This window comes from Antennarius striatus, chromosome 3 (genome assembly GCF_040054535.1).
Source record: "Antennarius striatus isolate MH-2024 chromosome 3, ASM4005453v1, whole genome shotgun sequence".
NCBI classification, from domain to species: domain Eukaryota; kingdom Metazoa; phylum Chordata; class Actinopteri; order Lophiiformes; family Antennariidae; genus Antennarius; species Antennarius striatus.
Genome location: NC_090778.1, coordinates 12,523,106 through 12,535,708, shown reverse-complemented (window position 1 = coordinate 12,535,708; position 12,603 = coordinate 12,523,106). Strand labels below are relative to the sequence as shown.

Here is a 12,603-nt window from a genome sequence, read left to right as displayed (position 1 = left end):
ATAACATCCTTAGCATATGCGGAAATTTTAAAACCATAAAAAAAGGGAGTATTAAAACCAGAGAGGCCTGCTCTCAGCTGGTTTAAAAAGGCTCCAGGGCCAGAGAGTAGAGCAGCCCTGAGAGGGGGCAGCCCTGTCTTACCCCTCTCTGGATTTTAAAAGGTGTGCTTAAGCCACTGTTATCTTCAAGTACAGTCTCAATGTCTCCATACAAGGTCTGAATCTTGGCAATAAAGTTAGAGCTGAAACCAAAACTTTGCAAGATGTGCCACAAGTACGTGCGTTCAACTCTATCAAAAGCCTTTTCTTGATCTATGGAAATTAGACCAAGTCCAGTGCCCTATGAACTTGAGAGTTCCAAAGCATTCCAAATTAAATGTACGTTATCCGTGATTAGCCTGCTGGGTACACAGTAAGTCTGGTCCACATGAACAACCTGCTCCAACACTTTTCTTAGCCTGATGGGCAAGACCATGGAGAGGAGCTTGTAGTCTGTGAAGAGGAGGGACACTGGCCGCCAGTTCCTGATGTCCTGCAAGTCTCCTTTTTTCGGCAGCAGTGTGAGGACCGCCCTCCTATACCTCAGGAGCAGCTGATTTGTCATCAGGCTTTCCCTGAGCACGGAGAGCAGGTCTTTCGCCAATCACTGCCCAGAATTCTTTATAGAATTCGATTGGCAGGCCATCTAGGCCAGGTGACTTGCCAGGTTTCATCCCCTGCAGGGCCACAGGCAGCTCCTGCAGGGTGATGTCGGCAACTAGGCTGTTGTTTACTGTCTGCTGACACCTTTGGCAGAGCGGAAAGAAATGTCAATGTTTCAGGTTTCTCAGTGTACTCAGAATGAAACAGTTCTTCATAGAAACCTGCGGCGTATCCACAGATTTCTGCACTGTCCTACAGCACTGTACCATCCGTGGATTGCAGAGAGTGGATCAACCTCCTCTGTCTGTTTTTCCTCTCCAGCCCAGAGGAAAAGTGAGAGGGAGCATCCATCACAGCAATGTAATTAAACTTACTGCGTACCATGGCACCCCTCGCAGGCACACCCAGCAGCTGGGCTAAAGCACGCTTTTGTTCTTTGAGGGCTGTAATGTCCCTTCTTTCTCCTGTGGACTCTGCTAAAATCTATCTGCAGTTCTGCAGTTCTGCCACGTGTCTTTCCAGATCTCTGATAGATCTGACCAAGTCACCAGACACATTCTGAGTGTACTGTAGACACAGACTCTTAACTTGGCTTTGCCTACATCCCACCATTAATGCAGAGAGCTAAAATCACTTTTTTGTTTTTTAAAACTATTCCAAAAAGCAATAAAAGCTGTTTTAAAACATGTCAGATAAAAGCGTTGTATTATAATGCCAGAAAAAATTTCTAGCTTTTATATTATTAATTAAAATACAACACTGTACAAGAGCTTGATCTGTAAAAGCAGCTGGCAAGATGGAACAGTTTTTAAAAACATTAAAATGGTGGGTAAAACAATAACATCTGTCTTATCTTGACATGGATATTGTGTTTTCTCTACAGCCTACCCATGTGTACTGTTGACGTGTGCAATCAAAATTTCCCCACACCTCAGCCAGTTCATTCGATTTTATAAAATCTTTCAGTTTCTCGATGCAGCATGAGGCTCCTAGTGATTCCTGTCTAAAATTGGGTATCCCGTACAATTAAAATCCCCTCCTAAAAACAGGTACTCACCTCTGCTGCATTTATGAATTTCATTATTTAAAATGTTTAAAAAAGCCACTCTATCTGTGCCTAGAGTTGGAGCATACACACAGATAAAAGCCAATGTCTCCCTTTCAACCGTTGCTTGTACTTTTAAAATGTGGCCCAACACAATGTCTTCCACTAAAACAAAGCAAGTTTTAAAAGGACAAGAAAATAAAATCTCCACCCCTGGTGCTGGCTTTGTGGCTAAAATACATTTCTCCATTCCATTCTCGCTTCCAATTAACTTCATTTTCTACAGTACTGTATGTTTAATGGACAAATAAAACATCCAACTTTTTAACATTTATTAAACTAAATACAGATACTAATGTAGACGCAAGAGGGCACAAGCCACTGTCTTGTTGTGCCGGTCCCAAGCCTGGATAAATACAGAGGGTTGCATCAGGAAGGGCATCCGGCGTAAAACTTGCCAAATCAAAGATGCGAATCAAACCTATGACTTCCATACCGGATCGGTCAAGGCCCGGGTTAACAACGACCGCCATCGGCGCTGTTGACCTACAGGGCGCCGGTGGAAATTGGATTACTGTTGGTCAAAGAAGGAGAGGAGGAAAGTGCGTTCGCACGAAGAAAGAGAAGAGGAGCCCCAAGAGTAGGACTAAGAGTAGGGACGTTGAATGTTGGAACTATGACAGGAAAGGGTAGAGAGTTGGTTGACATGATGCAGAGGAGGAAGGTAGACATACGGTGTGTCCAGGAGACCAGGTGGAAAGGTAGCAAGGCTAGAAGTTTAGGAGCAGGGTTCAAGTTGTTCTATCATGGTGTAGATGGGAAGAGAAATGGAGTAGGAGTTATCTTGAAGGAGGAGTTTGTTAGGAATGTCCTGGAGGTAAAAAGAGTGTCAGATAGAGTGATGAGTCTGAAGCTAGAAATCGAAGGTGTGATGTTCAATGTTGTTAGTGGGTATGCTCCACAGGTAGGATGGGAGCTGGAGGAGAAGGAGAAATTCTGGTTCGGCTTTGATGAAGTGATGCAGAGCATGCCTAGAAGTAAGAGAGTTGTCATTGGTGCAGACTTCAATGGACATGTTTGTGCAGGAAACAGAGGTGATGAGGAGGTGATGGGGAGGTTTGGTAGCCAAGAGAGGAACACAGAAGGACAGATGGTAGTTGATTTTGCAAAAAGGATGGAAATGGCTACAGTGAATACTGTCTTCCAGAAGGAGCACAAACATAGGGTTACCTATAAGAGTGGTGGTAGGAGCACACAGGTAGACTACATCTTGTGTAGACGGTGTAATCTGAAGGAGATCAGTGACTGCAAAGTAGTGGTAGGCGAGAGTGTAGCCAAACAGCATAGGATGGTGGTGTGCAGGATGACTCTGGTGGTGAGGAAGATGAAGAGGGCAAAGGCAGAGCAGAAGACAAAATGGTGGAAGCTAAAAAAGGAAGAGTGTTGCATGACTTTTAGGAAGGAGTAAAGACAGGCTCTGGGTGGTCGGAAGGTGCTTCCAGATGACTGGACAACCACAGCTAATGTGATCAGGGAGACAGGTAGGAGAGTACTTGGTGTGTCATCTGGAAGGAAAGTAGATAAGGAGACTTGGTGGTGGAATGAGGAGGTACAGGAGTGTATAAAGAGAAAGAGGTTAGCTAAGAGGAAGTGGGACACTGAGAGGACTGAGGAGAGTAGACAGGAGTACAGGGAGATGCAGCGTAAGGTGAAGGTAGAGGTAGCAAAGGCCAAACAAGAAGCTTATGATGACTTGTATGCTAGGTTGGACAGTAAGGAGGGAGAGATTGATCTATACCGGTTGGCAAGACAGGGAGACAGAGATGGGAAGGACGTGCAGCAGGTTAGGGTGATTAAGGATAGGGACGGAAGTCTATTGACAGGTGCCAGTAGTGTGATGGAAAGATGGAAAGAGTACTTTGAAGAGTTGATGAACGTGGAAAATGAGAGAACAAAGACTAGAAGAGGTGACTGTTGTGGACCAGGATGTAGCAAAGATTCGTCAGGATGAAGTGAGGAGGGCACTGAAGAGGAGGAAGAGTGGAAAGGCAGTCGGTCCTGATGAGGTTTGGAAGTGTCTAGGAGAGGTGGCAGTAGAGTTTCTGACTGGGTTGTTCAACAGGATCTTAGATAGTGAGAAGATGCCTGAGGAGTGGAGGACAAGTGTGCTGGTGCCCATTTTTAAGAACAAGGGAGATGTGCAGAGTTGTGGCAACTACAGAGGAATAAAGCTGATGAGCCATATAATGAAGTTAAGGGAAAGAGTAGTGGAAGCTAGACTAAGGGAAGAAGTGAACATTTGTGAGCAGTATGGTTTCATGCCAAAAAAGAGTACTACAGATGCAGTATTTGCTTTGAGGATGTTGATAGAGAAGTACAGAGAAGGCCAAATGGAGCTGCATTGTGTTTTTGTAGATCTGGAGAAAGCTTATGACAGGGTGCCCAGAGAGGAACTGTGGTATTGTATGAGGAAGTCTGGAGTGGCAGAGAAGTATGTTACAGCGGTGCAGGACATGTATGAGGACTGTAAGACAGTGTTGAGGTGTGCTGTAGGTGTGACAGAGGAGTTCAAGGTGGAGGTGGGACTGCATCGGATCAGCCCTGAGCCCCTTCTTGTTCGCTATGGTGATGGACAGGCTGACAGATCAAGTTAGACAGGAATCTCCATGGACTATGATGTTTGCAGATGACATTGTGATCTGGAGTGAGAGCAGGGAACAGGTGGAGGAGAAGCTTGAGAGGTGGAGGTTTGTCCTGGAGAGGAGAGGAATGAAGGTTAGCCGCAGTAAGACAGAGTACATGTGTGTGAATGAGAGGGACCCAAGTGGAAGAGTGAGGTTACAGGGAGAAGAGATCAAGAAGGTGGAGGATTTTAAGTACTTAGGGTCAACAGTCCAGAGCAATGGAGAGTGTGGAAAAGAGGTGAAGAAGCGTGTACAGGCAGGATGGAACAGGTGGAGGAAAGTGTCAGGTGTGATGTGTGATAGAAGAGTTTCAGCTACAATGAAAGGAAAGGTGTACAAAACTGTGGTGAGACCAGCGATGTTGTTTGGCCTAGAGACAGTGTCACTGAGGAAAAGACAGGAGGCAGAGCTGGAGGTAGCAGAGATGAAGATGCTGAGGTTCTCTTTGGGAGTGACCAGGAAGGATAGGATCAGGAATGAGTACATCAGAGGGACAGCACATGTTAGAGGTTTTGGAAATAAAGTCAGATAGGCCAGACTGAGATGGTTTGGACATGTCCAGAGGAGAGATAGTGAATATATTGGTAGAACGATGCTGAGTTTTGAACTACCAGGCAGGAGGCCTAGAGGAAGACCAAAGAGGAGGTTTATGGATGTAGTGAAAGAGGACATGAAGGCAGTTGGTGTGAGAGAAGAGGATTCAAAGGACAGGGCTAGATGGAGGAAATTGATTCGCTGTGGCGACCCCTGAAGGGAAAAGCCGAAAGGAAAAGAAGAAGAAACTAAATACAAATGCTCTTTTCTCCATGTCCCTCGCTCCATTAATGTTCAGTGTGCCTACTTTAAAATTGCACATGTAAAAAATGGAGCTAAAAACAAACAAGTACTTAAAACACAGGTTTAAAAAGACAGAAAAAATTTAAAAACAACTATTCGTGAGCCACAACCACATTTTTTACTTTTGTCATTAATATCTTCAATCTAAAAACTTCCTTCTGGGCTTTTTAAATAAAAACGGATGCTATCTAAAAGCATCTTGAGGTCAGGAAATACATTTTCCACTTTTACCCTCAGTCCTTTTGTATCATGCAGGACTTTTTTTAATCTTTTGTGAATCATATTTTTCGTTTACGGCTTCTTTCAGACTGCTTTCATTTTCACTGTCAGAACTACTTGTATAAATTGGTGTCTTTTTATTTATTTCATTAGCAAAGTTTTTACCTTTACTATTTCTGGTGTCGAAATTTTTTCTTTTGAAGCTATTTTTAAAAAGCCTCATCCATTATCATGTCCTCTTCCTCCTCCTTCTCCAGCAGAGACTCTGCCACTCTGGCAGCAGTCTCTGTGGCCTCATCCACCTCCTCAAAATCACGCTGTGAACTATAATCAACGTTATCTGTGCTCTGTGTGTCAGTTACCTGTGTTGCCATTGTTGTGTCACCTGTGTCCTGCATGTTACTCTGTGGCTCCGGGTTGATGATCGGCGAGTCAGCGGGGGCCAGGGTTGGAAACCCATGAGGTTGGGGTCATGGAACAGGGACTGCAGCACTTGAAGCTGCTGCAGCCACGTAAGAAGTGATAGGGCTTTTCCTCGGTTGTGCAGCGGACGCTGCAGCCCCCGTCCCCGCAGCAGTCACAACTGTTGGCCGCGCAACAACCGCAGCTGCTGGGCACAGCAGTCACACCCACTGGCTTAGCACTGGCCGTGACCACCGCCGCACAGCAGCCGATGGCTGGTTTTCATCGTCCTTCTCTGGACAGGAACGAATGAGATGTCCCCTCCCTCATGCACTTAAGCACTTCATGCTCTAAGTAATGACATGGACCGTGTAATCAAAGTTGTCCACTCTGAACACAAGCGCCGATGTTCAGCTCTTCATCTGTCTTTTTAGGGACCATTACAACTTGTCTCCATAATGAGACAACATATTTCAAGTGGGGAAACTTGCAGCCGATTACTTTGGAATCTTACGTCTGACACCAAATGACACTTGCAGCATAAGAGTCATCACAGGTTTATGACCGACGAGCTTCTCATCATTTTCTTACCCTTATTATTTGAGAAGCAACTTTGCTTGTGCGCATCAAATTCTCCAACAGAAAACTGTTGAAAACAGAAAACATCAAAAGATGTATCTGATGCCTTTTACATAAACTACTTGACAACGAGCAGGCAGCCGGCACATTACACAGCAAAGGGTATCCTCACACACAATCAAATGGATTTGTTGATAGGTAAAAGGACTGACTAACACTTGGGGCAGAATATTAACTGGTCAAGTAAGAAATATCTGTCCATTTAAATGGAAAAGTTTTTGCCATTTGGCTAAATTATTGTTAAACTGGTAATTCATTTAGAGACTGAACACAACTTTATCACACTTTGCATCTTATTCTACATACATACTATACTCTGCTCAGCTTAAGAGCACAATAAACACTCTAAATGTACTGCTGCAATTCTTCAGATCATTCTCCCAAAACACAATAGAGCAGGTGTATGGAGATAAACTGCAGAATGAAGTGCTTAAAAGAAGTGTTTCTCCAGGATTTTTTTTCTACCAACTTTTATTATGAATTTGTTTCCCTAGAACAGATGCTGCTGCAGTATTGTTTGTCATGTAACTCTGATTTTTTTTTTTTTGTTCAAGTCTCCTTGCTTATTGTAATTATATCCACAATGCTCTCTGTCTACCCTATAATGTAATTAAATGGACTGTATTTATCAGTTAATTTCTGATTTGTATTTTAAACATTCCCTGCCAGGAACCAACCTACCCAAATTTCCAGCTTGATGTGGTGAAGAATGAACGATGCTTGAGTACTAGTAAAGAGCTTTACATACCACGATGTCTTAAATATTTCTGCGGTATGTCCATCTGTTTAGGAAGGAATCTTGCTGAATATGCTTTTTTCTTGGCATGTAGAGGATATTAAATTGTCGTTATAGTCAGTGTTGAAAGGAAAACTAGTCAGAAGTGTTGCAGAACGTTTTATCAGGCCTACTGTTAACCGACATCAGCCATCTCTACAATCGTGCTATTGATTGATTATAAGAGTGAAACTACAAACATTTCAAACATGTCTCCTTCATTTGGCCTGATTTGAAGATATTTTGTATTTTTCAGAAGCCACAATGATCTGGGATGCCTTCCATTTAATAATAATCCCAATGAAAACAAACCAAAACAGAGGTTAACCTATTAATGAGTACTGTCTGTATGGATAGAGCAAAATATGTTCTTAATAATAATAATAATAATAATAATAATAATAGTAATAATAACAATAACAATAATAATAATAAATCCTTCACATACACACACACACACACGCGCGCGCGCGCGCACACACACACACACACACACACACACAATGGGCCTGTAAAGCAGTGGGCAGATTTCTTCTTCTCATAAGAAGAGATTGGAATAAACCACCAGACAAATAATATAAACATACTCCAACAGTAGTTGGTATCATTTTTTTTTAAATGTTACACTGGGTGCCAAATGTATTCAAAAAATGAGCATCATAGATAAGTCTGAATCAGTATCCTACTAATCAATAAATCAGCAAACATTGAGCTGCTTCTAAGATCGTCCCTAACAAGTGCACTATTCCCGCGATGACAAACGTCAATTACATCACTAGTAGTTGTGCATGTATGAAGTATATGTGGTACCAGAGGGCTGGGATTAGAAAAAAATTGTTTGTGTACATGGAATACTGCACTGCTGCTAATGTCTTTCATCACATATACTAGCAATAAAAAAATCAATATTGCCAACGTTATCTTTTAATGAAATGAAGTTTTGTTAATACGTGCTTCTTAAAATTCATTGTAATTAATTGTAAAAAATAAAACATTGTTAAGTGAAATAAAAGGTCAGTCAGTTACAAGGCATAATGTTACTTATTCCAAGTACAGTAGGCACCGGAGTACTTGATATGTGTAGTAGCAACTGTGAGCAGCATAACATTCTTTGGAAGAAGTCCAAGGGTAAAATACACAAGGCCATGAAGAACATGTTCCACTGCAAGCCATCACTCTCTGTCAGATAACCCAGCTCTGTGGCATGTGAAGCACTCAGATTATTTAGACTAACAATACAGAACTGGGCAAGATAACAAAAGTCACATTATAACTTGCCCTACTTTTTAGAATTGTTGTCCAAAGTCAGTGACATAACATGTATTTGGAGGGAACATGTAAGTCGTATGTTTTACTCAATAAATTTCAGCTCTCCTGAGCAGCCTTTTTGAGTATGGACCCTGATGATGTAAGAACCCAGATATTCAGGTCTTTGGTGCTTAACCCAGAGGGAACAGAGAATGCAGGTGTACTCCTTTATGTATGAATCATAACAGCTTTTCTCCAACCAAGAGCCTCAACATTTACATTTGGCTGGAGCCTCAATTTCACAGATTCTACCCTCCAAGGAAATTCATATCAGCCAGACTTTGTGAGTGATCCTCACTTTACACTTTACTTTAAACACACTCGTTCATTCAGGATATCATATTTATGTCTTTGTACATTTCGATCTACAATAACAGACACAGTTTGTATTGTGTTCACCTTTCGTCCACCTTGGCCAATCTGTCCAGGAGGGCCAATGACACCAGGCTCTCCCTATGAAATAAACATAAATGTCAATACAGTACAGTGATTTCTAGGACAGTCTACAAATAGTAAGGAAAGATGACAATAAGTATACTTTTTGTCCTTTTGGAGCTTGACCAGGGGACAGTCCAGGATACCCTTTATGTCCCTAGAACATAAAAAAGTGTTTATGATACTGTCACACCACCAAGTACAACATGTCTTAGTCTGCACCAGTATCCACTTCACATTTTGTGTATTGCCACTTCTCAAATTGCAGAGGAGTTTGCTGTTTGCATTTACATTATCAAAGAGTAATGAGCTCCAACCACTTATTGGTGAGTCTGGAGGTTGTATTTACACAAACGTGCAGTCCATTTATGCCCTCCAGTGACTTGGTTTACACCAAGCCTGGGAGAAGTGATGGGGAGAGATTGTGAAAATTCTTCTCCTTTTTCGGGCAGTGCGAGTCTAGTCAGTACTTTCTCTGTCGGCCAGTAAAGCTGGTGGAAGAGTATCTATGCTAAAAGGCCCATGAGAAAATAGATTATTTAATATATTAGCGCTTATTGTACAAAGAAAAAATAAAAGGTAAAAAATGTCACAGCATGTCTCTTTTGTTTGATTAAAGTCCAGCACAGAGTCTGCTGGACTTCAATCAAAAAACATCTGTTTTAAGCTAACAATGCTGATCAGAGATGCCAGTGTCGAATGTAGGCCAGTTCCAATCCTGGAAAAATGCAGAGGGTTGTGGCAAGAAGGGCATCTGGCATTAAACTTTGCGTTCATCCAAAGAATTCCATACTGGATTGGCCGTGGCCCGGGTTAACAAGGTCTACCATTGGTGCAGTTAACCTACGGGGCTCTGATGGAAATTCAGCTACTGTGAAAGAGGAAGGAGACATTGACAGGGGACTTTGGCACAGAAAAATAAAATAAAAGGAAAACCCCAAAATCTGAAAATGGTGACTTTGAATGTGGGGAATATGATAAGAAAAGCTAGGGAGTTGGTTGGCATGATCATCAGGAGGAAGATAAATCTACTCTGTGAGAGCAGGATTCAGATTAATTTACTACAGTGTTAATGGATGTTAGAAATTGAGTAGGAGTTATTTTAAAAGAAAAGTTATTTTTTACAGTGACTTGGGTAGACTTTGTAAAAAGGTTTGACATGGCTACAGTGAACATCTTCCAGAAGAGGCAAGAACATTTGGTGGCCTACAAGAGCAGAAGTAAAGGCAAGCAGGTGGATTACATTTTGTACTGACAATGTCATCTGAAGGAGGTCACTGACTGTACAGTATTATAGTGTTAGGGTAGAGGGTAGCTATACGGCATAGGATGGTGGTGGGGAAATTTAAGAAGACAAAGACAGAGCAGAGAACCATCTGGTGGAAGTTGAAAAAGGAATAATGTTGTGTAACTTTTAGACAAGAGGTGAGACAGGAGAGGTTCTCAGAAGAGTGAAGTCAAGATGATCAGAGAAACAGGCAGGAGAGTACTCAGGGTGTATTCTGATAGGAAAGAGGAAAAGGAGACTTGGTGGTGGAACCCTAAAGTACAGGAAACCATATAAGGATATAAGCTAGCCTTTAAGAAGTGGGAATGAGGAGAAAACACAAGAATACATTGAGATGTGATGTAGAGTGAAAATGGAGGTGGCAAAGACAAAACAAGAGGAAAATGGTGACATATGTGGCAGCATATGTTGGAGAAGAGAGAAATGAAGATTAGCTAAAGCGAAACAGAATATGTGTGCATAAATGAGAGTAGTGGAGAAGGAAGAGTGAGCTACAGGAAGACATAGCGACGGTGAAGTACTTTAAATTATTGGGGTCAACAGTCCAGAGAAATGCTGAGTGTGGTAAGGAGGTGAAGAAACAGATCCACGAAGGCTGAAACAGGTGGAGGAAAGTGTCAGGTGTCTGATGAGAAAGAAGAGTCTGCTAGACTGAAGGGCAAAGTTTAGAAGACAGTGGTGAGGCCTGACATGATTAGAGACAGTGCTGTTGAAAAGAAGACAAGACAAGAAGCCGAGCTGGAGGTAGTGGAAATGAAGATGTTGAGGTTTTCTCCAGGAGTGATCAGCTTGGATAGGATCAGAAATTAGTTCATCAGAAGAAAAACCAAGTTGTTTTTTTTTTTGAGACAAAGTTAGAGAGCAGACACTGATGAATTGGAAAAGCTTAGAGTAGAGATGGTGAGTATAGGATGTATAGGATGAGGCTACCAGGCAAGAGGAATACCAAAGAGAAGGTGTTTGCATGTAGTGAGGGAAGGCATGAGGGCAGTTTGTGTTAGAGAGGAGGATGCAGAAGATAGGTTGCTGTGGAAAAGAATGACATGCTGTGGCGACCCCTAAAGGGACAAGCCGAGAGGTAAAGAAGACAATTTGTTATCGCCACACAAGCATTAAGTGTTAAAATAGCGATTTATAGATCACCTTCACTCCAGAAGATCCAGACCGACCAGGGTTTCCATGTGTGCCAACAGGACCCTGAAAACAGAGACAAACATCTTTTAGGAAGAGCAAAGGTAATTGGTGGAGTCGCTGAGGTTCATTCAAGGTGGTATATGTTGTATGGTATACACACATGTCTACACCTTGTTTCTCTTCCATTGTCTGTTGGTATTGTGTTGGTGGGATGGGTCTGTGGTGCACCAAGGTCCCTCTTAATGTGTAAATGTTCATTGGAAAATGTTCATCCTTGTATGTTCTCCCTGTCTGTTTAGTTATGACATATGGATGTGATTTTCCTCATCCATATACATTTTCACTCTTTTCTGGGGTAGTGTAAAATAAAGGAAAACCCATCCATCACATCACTTACAAATGTACAAATGTACAAATGTACAAATATATTTTATTTTTTTAATCCAATCAGACTCTCCTTCAAGTCATGCTCTGCAGGAAGATGCACAGGAGCAGAAAATGGAGCAGAAAATCAATTTTCCTTTTGGTAAGAAGACTATAAATTCATGGGAACTACAAAGAGGGATTGTTTGGAAAAATAAGGCCACAACTTCCTGAGGCAATTGTTCAACTGAACATTTGTTTGGAGTGGGACCACAATGCTGAGCATGGAAAATCTCCCCTAGCAAAATCTGAAAGCATTGAAACATGTTCAAGAGGCCTGACTACAATGCTACTGTATATTCAGCCTGTTCTTTGAGTTATTCAAACTTTCCAGTGGTTGGAAGACATTTCGTCTTGAGCTGGAGGTAAAACAGGAGGAATGGAACACTGACTCAGAAAGAGGTAGAGGTCTTTGGATGGGTGATGCGGCCCATCTCTGTTATTTGTCTGAGTACAAACTGTGCTTCATTATCAGTTTGTGGAGAATAGTTAAACCCCTCAGACAGCACCTCTCCCCTCTAGCTGAGCATATGGAGACACTTAACAGAAGCCCATCTATAGATTTCCTGCACCTCCTCTGTTCAGAGCATTCCCCCATCACTCACTTAATATTGAACCATATGGAAGCAATTAGCTCCAGATAGGAAGCAAAAGGAAGAGGAGTCAGAAATGATTATCACAAATAGCCTTCTAACATAAAGTGAAGAGACACACCGCTGAAGAGGCTGGAGTTATCCCAATGGAGACGGGTGTAAAAAAAAAGTGAATGAGT

General features: G+C 42.1%; 1 protein-coding gene across 5 annotated transcripts in view; it reads right to left on the bottom strand.

Moving 5' to 3' along the window:
* Window positions 1-12,603, bottom strand: part of col27a1b (collagen, type XXVII, alpha 1b) — an 84,636-nt gene that overhangs the window by 57,093 nt on the left and 14,940 nt on the right. For all 5 annotated transcript variants that reach the window (XR_011035005.1, XM_068310265.1, XM_068310267.1 and 2 more), the window contains exons 5-7: window positions 11,418-11,471; window positions 9,090-9,143; window positions 8,951-9,004 (exon numbers count right to left, since the gene is read on the bottom strand). Coding sequence is in view for 4 of the 5 variants with exons in the window: in XM_068310265.1 (XP_068166366.1) it covers window positions 8,951-9,004; window positions 9,090-9,143; window positions 11,418-11,471 (162 nt within the window). In the remaining variant the exon portion in view is untranslated. The remainder of the gene's footprint in view (window positions 1-8,950; window positions 9,005-9,089; window positions 9,144-11,417; window positions 11,472-12,603) is intronic.